Here is a 20,392-nt window from a genome sequence, read left to right as displayed (position 1 = left end):
AATTAAAACCTAAAAAGTTACCGAGGTTTTTGAGGTAAATGGTATTAAGGAGAGAGACTTGGTGATGGACACCTTTCAATTGTTCAACAGGGCATCTTCTAATATGGGCAGACAGTCCAGGGTGCTTTGAAGGACCTCTGCGGTGACTGACCATATTTCCTGTTTTAGAGGGATATTCATGTATTCCTATAAGCTAATTACATTATAAGTGAAAAAAAAAAAAAAAAAGTAAAATAAATAAAATCCTGAAAAAATTGTTATTACTTTTTTTAAAAAAAGAAATGTATTTTATTCAACTTTTATACATAAATTAATTTACAGACATTTGTTATCACCAGGACCACAACAACCAGAAAAATAAAAAAGTATTTTTTTTTCCATTAATGTGGACATATATAGGACAACATAAGGTCCACCTCGTTCTTAATGACAGGGGGTCCCGGGTGGATGTTGTCGGGAAGATAATGGCAGGATGTCATGTCCCAGACATCCAGGATTATCACCCCCATTCCCTTGAAGGCCGCCCTTAATAAAATGTCCAGCTGAAGAGTCAACCAGTCACTGCCGTATATTGATTTATAACCGGTATTGGCCGATTTGATGATCACCGTTGTCTCGGGACTTCGGAAAAACAGAGATGAGATTGCCCTCCGGACTTTCTCCAGCCGTTCTAGATAAACCCTCACAGGGAAGGTGGTAAAGTGAGCGCATAAGGTGAGCATGATCACAGTGTGGGGTCCTCCACCAATCCCAGCCAAGTCAGCCGATTCATAGTGGAGGTCGGACATCATGGTCTTGGTGGTCCTCAAGGGCAGTCCATGAGCTTGCCATCGCACGACCAAACCAGCATTGGTTTCTACAGCTATCAGAGGTCCTGACTGGTAGTTGACATGCAGGTCTATCCTCTTGAGGCCTGCAGAGAAAATAAAACATTTTGAGCTTTATGGGTTTTGTTTTAAGTCTTTATCTCCTTCTTGTTGAGGTAAAAACAAATGTTTATCCAGTTATCTATGTGCATTGCTGGTTAACCACTCCAGGACTTGGTCATGTTCCTGATCAAGCACATTGTCAAGTTTTTTGTACATGCAGCTAAAAGAGCTTTCAATTTTTTTTCTTGTTTGGATATTCAAATAATTTTTAGATCTTTTTTTTGAGATACGCAGGGTGTGAATTTCTTTTATGCCGATTTTTGGTGAGAAAATAAAGGAAATGCATGTCAATTTTTCACATTTTTTTTATTACGACATAGGAAAACTAAAATACATTTTAAAACACACATATTTTTTTTTATTTGAGGAGGCGGGCCAGTAACAGCAAATTGGATTAGCACTGGCTTTTTTTAAATTATTTTCTTTCTGCTTTTTATTTATTTTTTATTTATTTCACACTTTGTGCCCTCTCCCAAAGATCAGAAAATACCTTGGGGAGGGTGGGGCATTTCAACATTTAAACATTTCAATATTTAAATATTTCTTTCTAAATTAGTTTTGCTCTGTAACAGGGGCAGATATATTAGTTACAGTTACAGGAAAAATATAGCCTCCTGCCTGCATAGCAGAACTGATTGGGTCTCCTAGGACCCAGCAGCTCTTGCTCCCTTCCTACAACTAGAGATCACATGATCAATGGGTCCAGAGGAGGAAGCACTGTCGGTGCTTCCTAATCTGTAGAAATGGGTGTTTAGTATGAAGAAGCAGTGGAGGGAAGGCAGGGGGAAACGGTATGGAGAGGTGGGAGCATAGGGGACAATATGGGGGAACAGAATGGAGAATTTGGAGCATCTGAATACCATATGAAGAAGTGGGAGTGTGGGGGGGATTCTATGGAGAAGTGGGTGTACAGTATAGAGAAGTGGGAGTATAGGGACAATATGGAGAAATCGGGGTACATGATGAAGAACTGGGAGTGTGTTGCTACCATATGGAGAAGTATGCGTGCGAGGGGATTGTAAGGAGAAGTGGGGAACAGTATGTAGAGATGGGGTAGTGGGGGGACAGTATGGGGAGGTGAGATCATGGGAGAGAATGTGGAGAAGTGGGGGAACAGTCTAGAGATGGGAGCGTGAAGGGACAGTATGGAGAGGTGAGAGCTTTGGGAACAATATAGTGTAGTGGGGGCATAATATTTAGAGATGGGACCATGGGTGGACCGTATAGAGAGTTGAGAGCTTTGGGGACAATATGGAGAAGTGGGGGCACAGTATGGAAAAGTTGGATTCATGTACTGACAGTGGATCTGGTAATGGATTCATGTGCTGACCCTGGTCCTGATCGTGTACAAATGTACCAATCCATAACTGATCAGAGATCGTCACCCAGCTGAGGCGGTCAACTTTCTGCCACTGGTTCCCTACTGTGGCTGTAACCCTGCTGCTGCCATCACCCTGCTGCCGAAGTGGGAAAGGTAAGCGCCTTATAGAGCCGAAGGTTATAGGACTTTTATTGTATATGAGGGATGTTAAAGTGAAGGCACAGTATCTTGTAGGCAGTATGCAGAGGAAGAAAAGTGTGGCTGTAGTGCTGTATTCAGCTACTGAGGGTGGTTCTGGCACTGCATTAATATAACAATAGTGGTTCTGGTGCTGCATTCATGTACTGACAGTGGTTTTGTGTATATGGGAGCTGTGAGCCCACCATACTGTACATAGGGGAGCTGTGGGGCCTTATATTGTGTATAGGGGAGCTATGGGCCCATCATACTGTATATAGTGGAGCTGTATATTGGGGACCAAGTGGACATTATGAAATGTCTAGTGGACACTTAAGAAGCATTACTGTTGTAGGGGCACTCAGAGTATTGTAACCATCAAAGGGGCAAAATGTGGACACTTTTCTAGGGTATTTGCACAGGGCATTAATCTTTTCAAGAGAGCAATTTTACCATCTAGAGGGCACAAAGGAGGCATTGTTACATTTAAGGGACACAGTGTTGGGTATTATTATGTGGGGCAGTAAGAGGATCCCTGCTTTTTTGCCACACAGCAGGTGCAGTAAAAGGGACTCATACAGCATCAAAGGCACAGTATTGGGGTATCAGCAGGATGAGGAGTTTGTGCAGGTTGGGAATAGATGGGGACGGGGCTAGTAATGTGAGAAGTCAAATATGTTTTCGTTGTAATCTGTGCAGATGAGACCTGGCTGGAAGAAGTTGTCGTAATGGTCTGGGCTAGATGGAAAAGACGGGAAAATGAACTACTCCACCACAAAGAACGTCAACTGTAAGTTACTATATATATAGTGGATATGGAAAGTATTCAGACCCCTTTAAATTTTTCAGTCTTTGTTTCATTGCAGCCATTTGGTAAATTCTAAAAAGTTCATTTTTTTTCTCATTAAAGTACACTCTGCGCCCCATCTTGACTGAAAAAAATAGAAATGTAGAAATTTTTGCAAATGTATTAAAAAAGAAAAACTGAAATATCACATGGTCATAATTATTCAGACCCTTTGCTTAGTATTGAGTAGAAGCCCCCATTTGAGCTAGTACAGGCATGAGTCTTCTTGGGAATGATGCAACAAGTTTTTCACACCTGGATTTGGGGATCCTCTGCTTTCTTCCTTGCAGATTGTCTGGAGTTTTGTCAGGTTGGATGGTGAACGTTGGTGGACAGCCATTTTCAGGTCTCTCCAGAGATGCTCAATTGGGTTTAGGTCAGGACTCTGGCTGGGCCAGTCAAGAATGGTCACAGAGTTGTTCTGAAGCCACTCCTTTGTTATTTTAGCTGTGTGCTTAGGGTGATTGTCTTGTTGGAAGGTGAAACTTTGGCCAAGTTTGAGGTCCAGAGCACTCTGGAAGAGGTTTTCAGCCAGGATATCTCTGCACTTGGCCGCATTCATGTTTCCTTCAATTGCAACCTCTCGTCCTGTCCCTGCAGCTGAAACACCCCCCCATAGCATGATGCTGCCACCACCATGTTTCACTGTTGGGATTGTATTGGGCAGGTGATGAGCAGTGCCTGGTTTTCTCTACACATACCGCTTAGAATTATCACCAAAAAGTTCTATCTTCGTCTCATCAGACCAGAGAATCTTATTTCTCATAGTCTGGGAGGCCTTCATGTGTTTTTGAGCAAACTCTATATGGGCTTTCATATGTCTTGCACTGAGGAGAGGCTTCCGTCGGGCCACTCTGCCATAAAGGCCCGACTGGTGGAGTGCTGCAGTGATAGTTGACTTTGTGGAACTTTCTCCCATCTCCCTACTGCATCTCTGGAGCTCAGCCACAGTGATCTTGGGGTTCTTCTTTACCTCTCTCACCAAGGCTCTTCTCCCATGATTGCTCAGTTTGGCTGGACAGCCAGGTCTAGGAAGACTTCTGGTGGTCCCAAACTTCTTGCATTTAAGCATTATGGAGGCCACTTTGCTCTAAGGAACCTTGAATAATGCAGAAATTCTTTTGTAACCTTGGCCAGATCTGTGCCTTGCCACAATTCGGTCTCTGAGCTCCTTGGGCAGTTCCTTTGAACTCATGATTCTCATTTGGTCTGAAATGCACTGTGAGCTGTGAGGTCTTATATAGACAGGTGTGTGCCTTTCCAAATCAAGTCCTATCAGTTTAATTAACACAGCTGGACTCCAATGAAGGAGTAGAACCATCTGAAGGAGGATCACAAGGAAATGGACAGCATGTGACTTAAATATGAGTGTCTGAGCAAAGGGTCTGAATACTTATGTCCAAGTGATATTTTAGTGTTTCTTTTCTAATACATTTACAAAAATTTCTACATTTCTGTTTTTCCAGTCCAGATGGGGTGCAGAGTGCACTTTAATGTGAAAAAAATGAACTTTTTAGAATTTACCAAATGGCTGCAATGAAACAAAGAGTGAAAAATTTCAAGGGGTCTGAATACTTTCCGTACCCACGGTACCTGTACTGTTATTACTTGTATGTTCTGCACGACTGATATCTACCACTGTTGGTCTTTGTGTAGAGATTTATTTTCATTAACAGCGAGGTCATCTGCTGAGGTTCCTCTATTTCCACGATGAGGGTTCACCACCATAGTTGTAATCAGAGTTACCTGGTTAGGGACCCACTCAGATGTTTCGCTCCCCCTGAGCTGAACCCCTAGCTACTCCTCTGCTTCATATACATATCCTATGTGATTTGAGTAGTCATCATTTGACCGCACATGTGGAATTTTCACATTTACAGTCACGTACCGAGGAGCTGCTCTTCCTAATTCTCTCAATGTTCAGTGAATAACTACAGCCCCGGCTTCATTGAGAGAAGTGTGAAGAGAAGCGAGCGAGCATGGGAACGTAAGTGTGAAAATCACATATGAGTGTCATATTATAACCACTGGAATCGACAAGCACTGTTGACTGCTTTGCTAAAGTGCCGCCCCATCAGAGAATCTTTAACCTGCCCCCGACGCAAGGTGTTCATCTCGCCTCATGACAGAAGTGGACGCCTACCCTCTGCTCTTGGAGCACATATCCTCCTGCTCCTCTTCCCCAGATACATGCCTGCTCTAAGATCATATTGAGAGAACATTAATAGGTGTGAGAGAAGATTTGAGTTTGGGAACAGTGGTCTATCGTGAAGTTGTTTCCAGTCTATTGGCCACTGTACTACAGATTCATCTAGGAATGACTCAATGTCAATGTAGCGCCCCGAGGGTTCGGCCGCTACAGGGGTATTGCACCTCAGACCAGAGGTGTGATATTCCACTCCCAGGTAAGGATGGAGTATGGACCAGGGCTCAGTTAGCTGCATACAGCACACACACCCCATTTCCGAGGGACAGCACAACGGTGCTCCCACTAGACAGAAGTGCAGGCATGACCAACTATGTCCCTGTCTGGAGTGGGGAGGGGGGTGGAACACCCAGTGCTGTAGGGGCAGATAGGGGTTGGTTCCTGAGCGTAGGTAGGAGCCCATTGGTTGCTGGTCACCTGGGCTCATGGTCAGAGGGAGGTATAAAAGGTGGGCACCATCTTAGATCTAGGTTCGTTCAGTCAGAGGAGAAGACCGGGAGTGGAGGCTCTGTAGGAGCTCCACTCAGGAGCGGGCCTAGAGAGAGGCCGGAGAAGAGAGAGAGAGGAGGTGAAAGGGAGCTGTGATTAAGTCTCATCCCAGCTCCACGAGAAAGGAACAGAAAGAAACAGAGAAAGAGAAGAAGAGACAGAGAGACAGAAGGGCTCAGGAACAAGAAGGTGGAAGGGACCCTAAGAACCCACGAGAATCCAGGGTGAAGGGTCAGGCAGATTAAGGGTACCGGATCCCAAGTTGGTGGAGGAGAAACTACCCTCAGCCAAAGACCGGTCGTCGTGATCATTTATTGGTGCGACACCTCATCAAACCTGCTAGGAAGGCACCATATAGGACAGCGGAGGACGGGGCCCACGTTTAACCGCACAAGTCCGCGGCAGCTGGACAAAAGTGGGTCACTGGTGAGGCAGGCCAGAGAAAGGATTAAAGGGGGTCCTGTGCCATGCTCCTGAACTGCCTGGGAGTTGACCGAGCCCCACACCTGGTGGACGCAGCACGGCTCGGGCGGTCACTACGTGTACAGAAGTGACCGGGAGTACCTGAACTGTGAGTAAAAGACATTGGACTGCAGTACGTTGTCTGTGTGCTCTTTCGCTCCTCCAGTACTATCAGCACGGTGACTCTCACCACCATCACTCCCACGATCCACTACACTGCCCTGGGGCCGCACTCTTCCCGTGGGGAGTCACACCATCCCAGCTGCATTCATCATCGGCCCCAGCGGACTGCCTTGCAGCGACGGTTCCTAATAACCGCAATCCACGGGTGGCGTAGTCGGACATTATCTGAAGCGCATAACAGACTACCATTGGCCTGACCGCCCTGAGCCGCGGGACCGGGCCGCCACTACTACTCCCAGCGTCTCCCTATTGCCCAGTTCCGCGTGCCCCACGGCCCAGGGGGCGAGTCAGCTTTGGCGTAGTCGGCAGGATTTCGTGCCCGTTAACAACGGGTACTGCGCGCCTGAAAAGAGACTGTTTCGTTGTACTAAAGATGGCGCCCGCCCTAGAAGAATGAGCGCCATAATGTGCGCGCCAAAAGACCACAGGAGGCCGCCTCCCATCGTGGGCCGGGTCCCAGAATGGCGCCAAAGAGGAAGCCCGCCCCCAACAACCATGAGCACGGCTGTGGAAATGTCCGTCAACGTGGGGGGGCTGCCCCTGAGAGTGATTGTCAGCAGAATGCCCCAGGACCACCCCCCATGGGGGCGGAAAGAGAAGAAAACTGCGGGGCAGGGGGTGGTCTGGATCAGTCCAGACAGACCGCACCCGGGGATGGACGCCCTCAGCAGCACCAGCCTCCTGGCCCGAAGCCTGCTGCAGGCCGAACCGCTCTGCAGCCTAGCAGAAGTCCTAGCGCAGCTCCCCAGAGACCCGGAGCGTGCGCAAGCTGCACTGGAGGACCTGGAGCGGAGGATGGTCCGAGCACAGCGAGGTGCACTCACCGAGTGGAGAGAGGAACTGGCCCGGCAGGCCGAGACCCAACAGCGACAGGCCTCAGCCGCACCCCGGGGTTTGCCTGCCTCTGAGGATGGCGCAGGAGGAGAGAGGACCGGAGGCGACGCCGCGGAGGGAGCCACGAGGACTGAGGCAAGTGAAGGGGACGTCACCACCCCAAGCCCAGCACCCGCAGGCCTGCCCCAGCCTCCCGTCGCAGCACCAGAAGCCCCACTCACCGCACCTGTTGCCGCGCCGCCACTGCTCCCGGCTAGGCCTCAAGCGGCGAGTGCCGCGGCCATGCCCCGCCCAGCGTCACGCCCCTTGACCCCGGGCGCCGTAAAGCGTCCGTAAAGGAAGCATCATCGGCCCGGTCGCAAGGCCTGGATGACCCGGGCGCCATCGCTAAGCCTGCGCCCCTGTCCCGGATGGGACTGCCACCTAGCGCAGCCACAAGACCCCCGGCCTGGTCGCAAGGCCGAGTGCCCCGGGTGCTGCTCCCAGATTAGGTCCCCCCACTATACCATCGCTGGGCGTGGATCTATTGGCACATCATACCGGTCCGGATGGACTGCCGTTGGAGTGGCCGGCGGAAGTGACCGGCAATCAGCCATGGAAGGCCCAGCCCCCGTGCGAGCCTCTGATACCGGCTCCTGAACCCGTAGAGGTCACCCTACCCCCACTGGAGGACGTCCAATTTGCGTGGGACCCCACCAGCGAGACCTTGATGGGGTTCTCTCAAGAGACCCGGGCAGACGCGGTCCGTCGTCTGGAGGCCTGTCATCAGCAACTGGCGACCTTTGAGCGGGAGCAACGAGAGAGGCGCGTCAGAGACGAACGGTTCCAAGCCCAGAGTGCTGAACAAAAGCGCAAGGCCCGCCAAGACCCCCAAGCAGCCCGTGGTCCCCGAATCACCGGGACCATAGTCAAATTCCACATGGAGAACGGCTGGGGCTTCATCAGGGGCCCAGAAACCGCAGGCGACGTCTTTGTGACCCGCAGGGACGTTGAGAGTCATCTACCTGAGGGACATCGTGGCCGTGACCTATACCCTGGTGATGTGGTCGCCTTTACCCGCCACGTAGGTACAAAAGGACCGTACGCCCTACATGTTCATCGGCTCACCGAGGAGGAACTACAATACCGTGGCTATGAGGAGAGCCAAGAGGACCCGGACGGGTCTGAAGAACCATATGAGGAGGAAGAAGGAGCATATGGAGGACACCGCTACTAGTAAGTAGCAAAGTACCTGCGTACATAGTTACTCGTCAGGGTATCAGAACTGTTTTTGGGACTGTTCCTGTCTTGAAAGTGTGGTCCCCGTTGGGACAAGTATTGAACTGTTACCTGTGTGCTCCTCATCCCCTATCAGGCTGAGGACTGTGAGCAGCCATTCCCTTCCCAAAACTGGCTGAGGACTGAGAGAGGTCAATCCCTTGTATATAGTTGCGCTTCCTAAAGCGCCCCCTACTGGTTTTATAAAAAGACTACCACGTCTACCTCGGGACAGCAAGTCCCTCGTGTTTACAAGTTTGCCAAAAGTTCCTGCACTTACAAGAAGAGTGCACACCTGGTCGCAAGTTGCACCGCCGCCAGGATCCAAGAATGTGTTGTAAAAATGTTTTCCTGCAAATGTTTTATATGAAAAGCTTTTATATGCTTCTAGATAGTAATGTGAATGTTTTCTAATAGTGTTTATATGTCAAAAGAGTTCCAGAAGTATTAGTATATGTTTTATAATAGTGTGACAAGAAAAGAAAAGTGTTTCCCATAAAGGGAATTGAACCATGTTGCCTGTTTTCTGATGTGAAAAGTTTTAAAAAGTTTGCATGTCCTGTAATTAACTGTTTTTGCTCTTTTCCAGCCCGAGGATGTGCTGTGCTTTACCAGGGGGGAATGTAGCGCCCCGAGGGTTCGGCCGCTACAGGGGTATTGCACCTCAGACCAGAGGTGTGATATTCCACTCCCAGGTAAGGATGGAGTATGGACCAGGGCTCAGTTAGCTGCATACAGCACACACACCCCATTTCCGAGGGACAGCTCAACGGTGCTCCCACTAGACAGAAGTGCAGGCACGACCGACTATGTCCCTGTCTGGAGTGGGGAGGGGGGTGGAACACCCAGTGCTGTAGGGGCAGATAGGGGTTGGTTCCTGAGCGTAGGTAGGAGCCCATTGGTTGCTGGTCACCTGGGCTCATGGTCAGAGGGAGGTATAAAAGGTGGGCACCATCTTAGATCTAGGTTCGTTCAGTCAGAGGAGAAGACCGGGAGTGGAGGCTCTGTAGGAGCTCCACTCAGGAGCGGGCCTAGAGAGAGGCCGGAGAAGAGAGAGAGAGGAGGTGAAAGGGAGCTGTGATTAAGTCTCATCCCAGCTCCACGAGAAAGGAACAGAAAGAAACAGAGAAACAGAAGGAGAGACAGAGAGACAGAAGGGCTCAGGAACAAGAAGGTGGAAGGGACCCTAAGAACCCACGAGAATCCAGGGTGAAGGGTCAGGCAGATTAAGGGTACCGGATCCCAAGTTGGTGGAGGAGAAACTACCCTCAGCCAAAGACCGGTCGTTGTGATCTTTTATTGGTGCGACACCTCATCAAACCTGCTAGGAAGGCACCATATAGGACAGCGGAGGACGGGGCCCACGTTTAACCGCACAAGTCCGCGGCAGCTGGACAAAAGTGGGTCACTGGTGAGGCAGGCCAGAGAAAGGATTAAAGGGGGTCCTGTGCCATGCTCCTGAGCTGCCTGGGAGTTGACCGAGCCCCACACCTGGTGGACGCAGCACGGCTCGGGCGGTCACTACGTGTACAGAAGTGACCCGGAGTACCTGAACTGTGAGTAAAAGACATTGGACTGCAGTACGTTGTCTGTGTGCTCTTTTGCTCCTCCAGTACTATCAGCACGGGGACTCTCACCACCATCACTCCCACCATCCACTACACTGCCCTGGGGCCGCACTCTTCCCGTGGGGAGTCACACCATCCCAGCTGCATTCATCATCGGCCCCAGCGGACTGCCTTGCAGCGGCGGTTCCTAATAACCGCAATCCACGGGTGGCGTAGTCGGACATTATCTGACGCGCATAACAGACTACCATTGGCCTGACCGCCCTGAGCCGCGGGACCGGGCCGCCACTACTACTCCCAGCGTCTCCCTATTGCCCGGTTCCGCGTGCCCCATGGCCCAGGGGGCGAGTCATCATCTTCATGATTCATGTTCCTCTCATGTTACTTGTTCTATATCCTGTTAATGGTCCGGATGGTGGAACCACTGTGCCGTGGTACAAGGAGGAACCAGAGGGGCGTAACCAAGTGCCAACCCGGACAAACCTAGATACATGGCGGCTTAGTTGACTCCATGAACTGAGGAGAGACTGGGAAAGTGGACTAGGTGCCACTCTGGGACCGACCTTGTGCGATAGCAGGCGACTCCCACGGAACTGACAGCCAAAGCTGACATGCACGCCAGTGGGCTGGCAGCACTGGATGACAGGCTGGTGGGCACAGCTGGTAGACAGGATGGCGGGCACAGCTGGTAGACAGGCAGGCGGGCACAGCTGGTAGACAGGCTGGCGTGCACGGCTGGTAGACAGGCTGGCGGGCAGCATGGGGACCTGAGGAGTGGAGAGGCTGTTTAATGCAAACAAACTTCAACATTGCACAGACACCTCCATTTTGGAGGAGGTGCCTTATATAGGAGCAGTCCTCCGGCCATTGTCTGGGAACATTTTAGGATGGCGCATGTGGCCCCTTTAAGAGATAGGGAGCGCGCGCCCTAAGTACAGTGCCCCGGGATCTGCGTGCACAGCGCGCACCCCGGACAGACACGGCGAGGGAGCCAGGAGGAGGAGCGGAGGACGCCGGACTGGAGCCGCGGCGGTGAGGAGATCAGCATCTCTGCCGGGCGGGAGGCTGAGACGCCAATGCTACATATCCTCTTCTGTTGGTTCACTTCAGACCTGACTTGTTTCCATTGTAGTGTCAATGGACTCGATGAGCGGAGACCCCCGTATCTCTAGAATGTAGCAGCCACCATGGCTAAGACATTCCTGAGCCATGGTGAGTTCCCGCTGAAATCAATGGGATCATAATGAAAAGTGGTGAATGTAAGACAGAAAAATTCATACAAGTGTGACTGCGCCTGGTATACTGCAGCTCAGCCCTGCTCAACCCATTCATTCAATTAGGCCTAACTGCAGTACCAGGTACGGTCATATGGATGTCACTCTGTTGGGTAGAGAGATTGGGGCACTCAGCTAAGGGTTGCTGCCTCTTTGTTTTCCTCATTGGTGGGAGTCGTGGAAATAAGACTGCCATCAATCACGTATTTATGTCCTAACCTTAGGAGGATTAAGCTGATGTTAAATCATAACAAATATATTGTTCTTACTAGGTATGAACCTCTCCAGGTACTCAAACCACTGCCGCAGGGTTGAGTCCCCAAACATATGGATGCTTTTCCCCTTAAGACAGTCAAGGGCACCAGAAGGATGAGGAAAATGACGTCCCTGGCACACTAAGGATGTCCAATGGTCTCCATTATAAAATCCAGATGGTTGGGAAGCGTTTAGTCCAGATTTACAGGTGGGAAGCTTGGAGAGGAGATCTGAAAAACAATGGAATAACCAAGGTTAGGAGATGGGGCATGGAACTATGGCGTAACCATGGCCCTCCTTGGGCTTCCTGATATTATGGACTCTAGGGAATAATGTCACCAGATTTTTCTTCTGTGGTGGGATCATTAAATATTATGATCACGTACTGAATTTGAAGTCATTTCAAAAACAAGTAAAACCTTTGCCTGACGGACATGGATCTCTTCTTGACACTTTTCCCAATATAAATGTAGTCTTTACAGTTACTAAATGTTCCCGAGGCAGGGTAAACAAAATGAAAATTCGTAGTACCAAGCCGTCGGTCACGTTGGCCCAAATCAATCCAGGGCATCACGTCCTTGATTTCTAGTATATCTTGGACATCTTTTATTTTTGAGTAGCTGATAGATGGAAAACCATGAACTTTGGGCCTATGCCACCACATGAAAAGATTCAAAAACAAAAGCCATGTCTTTATTAATACATAAAAGTAAAATAAAATAGGATTGCAAAAATATGTAAAACTAAAGATAGCAAGTAAAAAACAAAAAAGAAACTTGGATTCAAATGGCCAGCTGTAATGCACACGCCCGGGCTGAGCGGCGTGTGTGTGTGATTCCACTGGACCGTGCCGGAGAGTGAATGCCTGGAGGGGCGTAACTAGGTATTCACCCGATCCGACCAGGATCACACGACGGCATACGACGCCAGTGCACCAAGGAGGAACCGAGCAGAGGGACCAGGTGCTACTCCAGGACAGACCCCGGACACGGCTGTTGACCCACACAGGGGAATACAGGAACAGACTGGTTAGGCTGGCGCACAGACTGGTGGGAATAGGCACGACTGGTATGCAGGCAGGCGGGTATGCAGGCAGGGGGGTACAGGTAAGCACGGCTAGAGTGCAGACAGGAAGGCACTAGCAGGTAGGAACACAGGCGGGATAGGACCCAGTACACACTGGGACTCTGGAACAGAACCACAGATGTGGCGGACAAACACAGCAGAGTGAGGCCGCCCAGAGAGGTGAGCGAGAGCAGGGCAGGACGAGACCGCCTGGAGCGGTGAGCGAGAGCAGAGCAGGACGAGACCGCCTGGAGCGGTGAGCAAGAGCAGGGCAGGACGAGACCGCCTGGAGCGGTGAGCAAGAGCAGGGCAGGACGAGACCGCCTGGAGCGGTGAGCAAGAGCAGGGCAGGACGAGACCGCCTGGAGCGGTGAGCAAGAGCAGAGCAGGACGAGACCGCCTGGAGCGGTGAGCAAGAGCAGAGCAGGACGAGACCACCTGGAGCGGTGAGCAAGAGCAGAGCAGGACGAGACCGCCTGGAGCGGTGAGCAAGGAGTCAGAGCAAGACTGCCGGAGCAGTGAGCAAAAGGATAAGAGCGGAGCGAGACTGCCGGAGCAGTGAGCAAAAGGGTCAGAGCGGAGCAAGGCTGCCGGAGCAGTGAGCAAGGAGTCAGAGTAGGACGGACAGGGCTCTGTTCACACGGAACAGACAGGAAGGGAAAGGCAGAGCCAGATACCCACAGGGTATTTGCAGTGAAGTAGCAAGTGGACCACAAACTCACAAACGGGAGTACAGAGACAACAAGCAGGAGTTAGGTACGAGTTCAGACTCTGCAGAAAAAGGAAAGGAACGGACATAGAGGCAAAACAGGTAAAGGATAGGAGCAGGGCCGGCATCAGCATCCGGCGCACCCGGGCAAATGCCGGGGCCCTGAACAGGCGGGGGGGCCCCTCACGGTCGGGCACCCCACGCGCTATGCTCAGGGCCCCGGCACCCGGCACAATACTAACCCCTCCCTGTGCCTCCGCAGCAGCTCCTGCATCCTCCGCGGCTGCTGCACTGTGAAGTCTCAGGTCAGAGGGCGCGGTGATGTCTTTACACCGCGCTCTCTCCTGAGCAGTCACAGCGCAGAGTGGGATGAGGCCGGCAACGCTGTAGTCCGGAGCAGCGGCAGCAGGTGGGACGTGAGGTGAGTATTTGATATATATATATTTTTTTTATTTTATGGAGGCCTGTGGCAGTATAAGGGAGGGGGGTCAGGTGGGGGTGTGTGACATCCTGCATGGGGCATTATATGGGGTAGATGTGTGACATCATGCATGGGGCAGTATAAGGGAGGGGGGTGTGTGACATCCTGTATGGGGCATTATAAGGGGTGTGTGTGTGTCATCCTGCATGGGGCATTATAAGGGAGGGGGGTGTGTGTGTGACATCCTGCATGGGGCATTATAAGGGAGGGGGGGGTGTGTGTGACATCCTGCATGGGGCATTATAAGGGAGGGGGGGTGTGACATCCTGCATGGGGCATTATAAGGGGGGGTGACATCCTACATGGGGCATTATAAGGAAGGGGGGTGTCATCCTGCATGGGGCATTATAAGGGGGGGTGACATCCTACATGGGGCATTATATGGGGGGGAACAGCCTGCGTGGGGCATTATGTGGGGGGAACAGCCTGCGTGGGGCATTATGTGGGGGGAACAGCCTGCATGAGGCATTATGTGTGGGGAACAGCCTGCATTGAGCATTATATGGGGGCCAGTATTCTGTATGGAACGTTATATGGGGGCCAGTATACTGCATGGAGCGTTATATTGGGGCCAGTATCCTGCATGGAGCGTTATATGGGGGCCAGTATTCTGTATGGAGCGTTATATGGGGGCTAGTATCCTGTATGGAGCATTATATGGGGGCCAGTATTCCGTATGGAGCGTTATATGGGGGCCAGTATCCTTTATGGAGCATTACATGGGGACCAGTATCCTGTATGGAGCGTTATATGGGGGCCAGTATCCTGTATGGAGCGTTATATGGGGACCAGTATCCTGTATGGAGCATTTTATGGGAGCCAGTATACTATGTGGAGCAATTCACTGGTTTCTGAGCTATTGTGGAATTTACAGTAGATATCACTCATGTAATGTAAGAAGTGAAATCTTTGCATTGTACTATATATATATTTCTCTTTGGTATCTGTGCATCATGAATCGTGGTATGTGTTAAAGGGGCCCACTGAGACTCTTTCGCCCGGGGCCCACAAAAACCTGGAGCCGGCCCTGGATAGGAGAGAGTTCAGACTGGAACTGAGTGTACGGAAGAGACCGACACTGCAGCGGGATACAGGAGCGGGTCTGGGAATACGGCCCCCAGAGTGGCGGGACGAACAGGCAAGGAGCGTGTTCAGACAGGACAGACAAGATACAGGAGCGGGTCTAGGTAATCGGCCCCTAGAAGGCGAGAGGAACAGGCTAGGAGCGTGTTCAGACAGGACAGACAAGATACAGGAGCGGGTCTAGGTAATCGACCCCTAGAAGGCGGGAGGAACAGGCTAGGAGCGTGTTCAGACAGGCCTGGAAATACAGCCTCCAGGATAGGCAGACAAGAGAAACACAGAACAGGACCTGGCACCTTCAGAGTGCAAGCACACACTGAATGAAACACAATGCTCAGGCAGGGATTGATTGGAGCAGCTGGGTTATATACCAGGTGACAGACAGCAATAGGCTGAGGACGCACAAGGGGTGTGACCCACAGCAGGTACAAAAAGCAGGAAGTGATCGGGCGCCGCCCTTAAGCAGCAGAAACAGACACAAACAGACAGCATGGAGGGAAGCCAGAGAGACATTCTGGACTGGAGATCAAGTGCGCGCTCTTGCACAGTGGGAGATGGACCACCATGCAAGGGCGCCGCCAGGTATGTTACAGTACCCCCCCCTTACGCCCCCTCTTCTTCAGGCCTGCCAGAATCTTCCGCAGGGAATTCAAGGGCCAATCCTTCACTTCAAGGAGATCACTCCCACTGTCCACAGGAAAAACTGGTCTCATCTGGTTAGCTAGGATGCTACCTCCTATCCAGCCATCCTCAGCAACAGATGAAACGGGTGGAGTACCAGGAACAGCACACAAGGAAGTCTCTCTCCACATATTTTCAGGTGGCACCCCAGAGGGTACAGGAGACAACTGGAAGTCCTCCACCGGGTTGGAGGGGAGCAGAGACTTGGGGGTAAACTCTGCTTCGAGGTACATCTTGTCAAGCTCACAGGAAGAAATAGACGGGTTATCAGGTACAGGATGAGGAAAAATCACTGTCTCTTTGTTATCTGGTGGTACCCCAGAGGATTCAGGAAACAACTGGAGGTCCTCCACCGGGTCAGAAGAGTGCAGAGGCTCGGAGAAAACATCTGCTTCAGAGTACACTAGGTCGGACTCACTGGACGAAGCAGGCGAGGTATCGGGTACCGAGTATAGGAAAGTCTCTGTCCATTCACCACCAGGTGGCACCCCGAAGGGTTCTGGAGACAACTGGAGGTCCTCCGCCCGGTCGGAGGGGTGTAGAGACTCGGGAGTAACCTCTGCTTCGGAGTACACTAGGTTGGACTTACTGGACGAAGCGAGCGAGGTATCAGGTACAGAGTATAGGAGAGTCTCTGTCCTTTCGCTACCAGGTAGCACCCCGAAGGGTTCTGGAGACAACTGGAGGTCCTCCACCTGGTCAGAGGGGTGTAGAGACTCATGGGTAACCTCTGCTTCAGAGTACACTAGGTTGGACTCACTGGACGAAGCGAGCGAGGTATCAGGTACAGAGTATAGGAGAGTCTCTGTCCTTTCGCTACCAGGTAGCACCCCAAAGGGTTCTGGAGACAACTGGAGGTCCTCCGCCTGGTCAGAGGGGTGTAGAGACTCGGGGGTAACTACCACTTTGGGGTACCTATTGTCAGGCTCACAGGACGGAGCGGACAAAGTATCGAGTACCAGGTGTAGAGAAGTCTCTCTCCATTTGTCATCGAGTGGTATCCCGGAGGATTCAGGAGGCAACTGGGGGTCCTCCGCCAGGTAGTAGAGGTGCATAGACTCTGAGGTAATCACAGCTTCGGAGCATCCTTGGACATGCACACCGGTTAAAGTGGGTGAAGCATCTGATGCCGGGTGCAGGAAGTTCTCCTGTGTGGAGTCTGGATGGGCAGTAGTCTCTTCGGGCAGAAGAACTGGTGCACTACCCACGCACATTACCCGTTGGGGCTTCTCCGGGATACAGGGAGATGAAGCTTCAGTAGGGACTTCAAGGTTGGGGTCAGGAGGTCTCAGGGAGGACAGACCCTGGCGTGACAGCTTGCCTCTACGTCTAGCACGTCTGGACTGCCTCTTGAGGTTGGGAGAAGTATTCCGGAGAGCGTAGTCACCCTGTGAGGATTCTGGGTGGGCAGTAGTCTCATTGGGCTGGAGGACTATTGCGCTACCCACACACATTACCCATCGGGGCTGCTCCGGGATACTGGGAAGTGAAGCTTCAGCAGGAGCCTCCGGGTTAGGATCATCGAAGACCATTAGAAAGGCCACCAGGAAGGCCATTATGTCTAGGACGATAGGATCCTGTGCGTCCCATAGGGGAATGATCCAATTCAAGGCATCACCCGCTAGGTAAGACATCATGAATCCCACCTTAACCCGATCTGTGGGAAAACATAGAGGGTAGAACTTGAAGTGTAGCATGCATTGCTCCACAAATGCACGACTCTGTCTTGGATCCCCATAGTAACGTGGCGGATCTGCAGGAACGAGAGCTGATAGATCCATCTGGACGGGTGCGTAATTCGCCTGGAACTCAGCTAAGGGAAAAAAAATTTATTTATTTATTTTTAATGCATGTATTCGCTGGAAAACGTCTCAGAGAGCGAAGGCCGTGGGCTGTAATGCACACGCCCGGGCTGAGCGGCGTGTGCGTGTGATTCCACTGGACCGTGCCGGAGAGTGAATGCCTGGAGGGGCGTAACTAGGTATTCACCCAATCCGACCAGGGTTGCACAACGGCATACGACGCCAGTGCACGAAGGAGGAACCGAGCAGAGGGACCAGGTGCTACTCCAGGACAGACCCCGGACACGGCTGTTGACCCACACAGGGGAATACAGGAACAGACTGGTTAGGCTGGCTCACAGACTGGTGGGAATAGGCAGGCACGACTGGTATGCAGGCAGGGGGGTACAGGCAAGCACGGCTAGAGTGCAGACAGGAAGGCACTAGCAGGTAGGAACACAGGCGGGATAGGACCCAGTACACACTGGGACTCTGGAACAGAATCACAGATGTGGCGGACAAACACAGCAGAGTGAGGCCGCCCAGAGAGGTGAGCAAGAGCAGGGCAGGACGAGACCGCCTGGAGAGGTGAGCAAGAGCAGGGCAGGACGAGACCGCCTGGAGCGGTGAGCAAGAGCAGGGCAGGACGAGACCGCCTGGAGCGGTGAGCAAGAGCAGGGCAGGACGAGACCGCCTGGAGCGGTGAGCAAGAACAGAGCAGGACGAGACCGCCTGGAGTGGTGAGCAAGAGCAGAGCAGGATGAGACCGCCTGGAGCGGTGAGCAAGAGCAGAGCAGGACGAGACCGCCTGGAGCAGTGAGCAAGAGCAGAGCAGGACGAGACCACCTGGAGTGGTGAACAAGAGCAGAGCAGGACGAGACCACCTGGAGCGGTGAGCAAGAGCAGAGCAGGACGAGACCGCCTGGAGCGGTGAGCAAAAGGATAAGAGTGGAGCGAGACTGCCGGAGCAGTGAGCAAAAGGGTCAGAGCGGAGCAAGGCTGCCGGAGCAGTGAGCAAAAGGGTCAGAGTGGAGCAAGGCTGCCAGAGCAGTGAGCAAAAGGGTCAGAGCGGAGCAAGGCTGCCGGAGCAGTGAGCAAAAGGGTCAGAGCGGAGCAAGGCTGCCGGAGCAGTGAGCAAAAGGGTCAGAGCGGAGTAAGGCTGCCGGAGCAGTGAGCAAGGAGTCAGAGCAGGACGGACAGGGCTCTGTTCACACGGAACAGACAGGAAGGGAAAGGCAGAGCCAGATACCCACAGGGTATTTGCAGTGAAGTAGCAAGTGGATCACAAACTCACAAACGGGAGTACAGAGACAACAAGCAGGAGTTAGGTACGAGTTCAGACTCTGCAGAAAAAGGAAAGGAACGGACATAGAGGCAAAACAGGTAAAGGATAGGAGAGAGTTCAGAATGGAACTGAGTGTACGGAAGAGACCGACACTGCAGCGGGATACAGGAGCGGGTCTGGGAATACGGCCCCCAGAGAGGCGGGACGAACAGGCAAGGAGCGTGTTCAGACAGGACAGACAAGATACAGGAGCGGGTCTAGGTAATCGGCCCCTAGAAGGCGGGAGGAACAGGCTAGGAGCGTGTTCAGACAGGACAGACAAGATACAGGAGCGGGTCTAGGTAATCGACCCCTAGAAGGCGGGAGGAACAGGCTAGGAGCTTGTTCAGACAGGCCTGGAAATACAGCCTCCAGGATAGGCAGACAAGAGAACACAGAACGGGACCTGGCACCTTCAGAGTGAAAGCACACACTGAATGAAACACAATGCTCAGGCAGGGATTGATTGGAGCAGCTGGGTTATATACCAGGTGACAGACAGCAATAGGCTGAGGACGCACAAGGGGTGTGACCCACAGCAGGTACAAAAAGCAGGAAGTGATCGGGAGCCGCCCTTAAGCAGCAGAAACAGACACAAACAGACAGCATGGAGGGAAGCCAGAGAGACATTCTGGACTGGAGACCAAGTGCGCGCTCTTGCACAGTGGGAGATGGACCACCATGCAAGGGCGCCGCCAGGTATGTTACACCAGTTAGATTGTTATGTGTCCACATGCTGGAGCAACTCAGGCTTTATTATATTTATTTTATTTGGAGCAACCTCAGCAGCATGAGCACCTCTGTCCCTTTCACAACTGAGCTGGCTGAAGTGGACCAGGCCATGGATTCTCTTTGATATGGTACTGCATTAGGGATACTACCTGTCACCATCAGGACACCCAACCATGGGATGCTTTACCCAGTAGATGCAATTACCAATCTAATATATCTTACTGTAGTGCTTTATAGCTTGCAATTTGAGTGGGTGCTCTCTGTTCAATGGTATTCTGCCAGAACCAAATATGCCACATGTACCTTTCACTCATTATAGCAGCCATAGTCCAAAGCCTTGAGTCTCAGCAGAAGCAGACGGACAAAGATCAGCCTCGATTTCCTCTAGAGAGATAAACACCTGCCACTAGTTCCTCTAGAGAGACAAAGTCACATCTCTACTTCCTGTAGAGAAACAAAGATAGTTCTCCGCTTCTTGTATAGCAGGGATGTCAAACTCAAACACACAGAGGGCCAAAATGAAAATCTTGGACAAAGGCGTGGGCCAACCGGTATACTGTATAATGAGCCACACAAGGTTCTCCAAACAGAAGAATAAGCCCCACAAGGTCCTCTATACAGAATAATGGGTCCCACAGGGTCCTCCATACAGAATAATGGGCCCCATAAGGTCCTCCATACAGAATAATTGACCCCACAAGGTCCCCCATACCGAATAGTGGGCCCCACATAGT

At 51.6% G+C, this 20,392-nt stretch overlaps 1 protein-coding gene across 5 annotated transcripts in view; it reads right to left on the bottom strand.

Annotated features, from left to right (window-relative positions):
* Positions 1–324: 324 nt before the first annotated feature.
* The window catches only part of LOC141167088 (NXPE family member 3-like), a 159,376-nt gene continuing 139,308 nt past the window's right edge, over positions 325–20,392 (bottom strand). For 2 of the 5 annotated variants that reach the window (XM_073654430.1, XM_073654431.1), the window contains 3 exons: positions 11,817–12,032; positions 10,837–11,040; positions 325–913 (listed from right to left, as the gene is read on the bottom strand). In XM_073654430.1, the coding sequence (XP_073510531.1) occupies positions 381–913; positions 10,837–11,040; positions 11,817–12,032 (953 nt within the window). In that variant the 3' untranslated portion in view covers positions 325–380. The remainder of the gene's footprint in view (positions 914–10,836; positions 11,041–11,816; positions 12,033–20,392) is intronic. The other 3 variants (XM_073654432.1, XM_073654433.1, XM_073654434.1) reach the window with 3 other exon arrangements.

This window comes from Phyllobates terribilis, unplaced genomic scaffold (assembly GCF_046119375.1).
Source record: "Phyllobates terribilis strain yellow unplaced genomic scaffold, ASM4611937v1 Scaffold_11__3_contigs__length_659146591, whole genome shotgun sequence".
Classification (NCBI taxonomy): domain Eukaryota; kingdom Metazoa; phylum Chordata; class Amphibia; order Anura; family Dendrobatidae; genus Phyllobates; species Phyllobates terribilis.
This window is presented reverse-complemented; position numbering and strand designations above follow the sequence as displayed.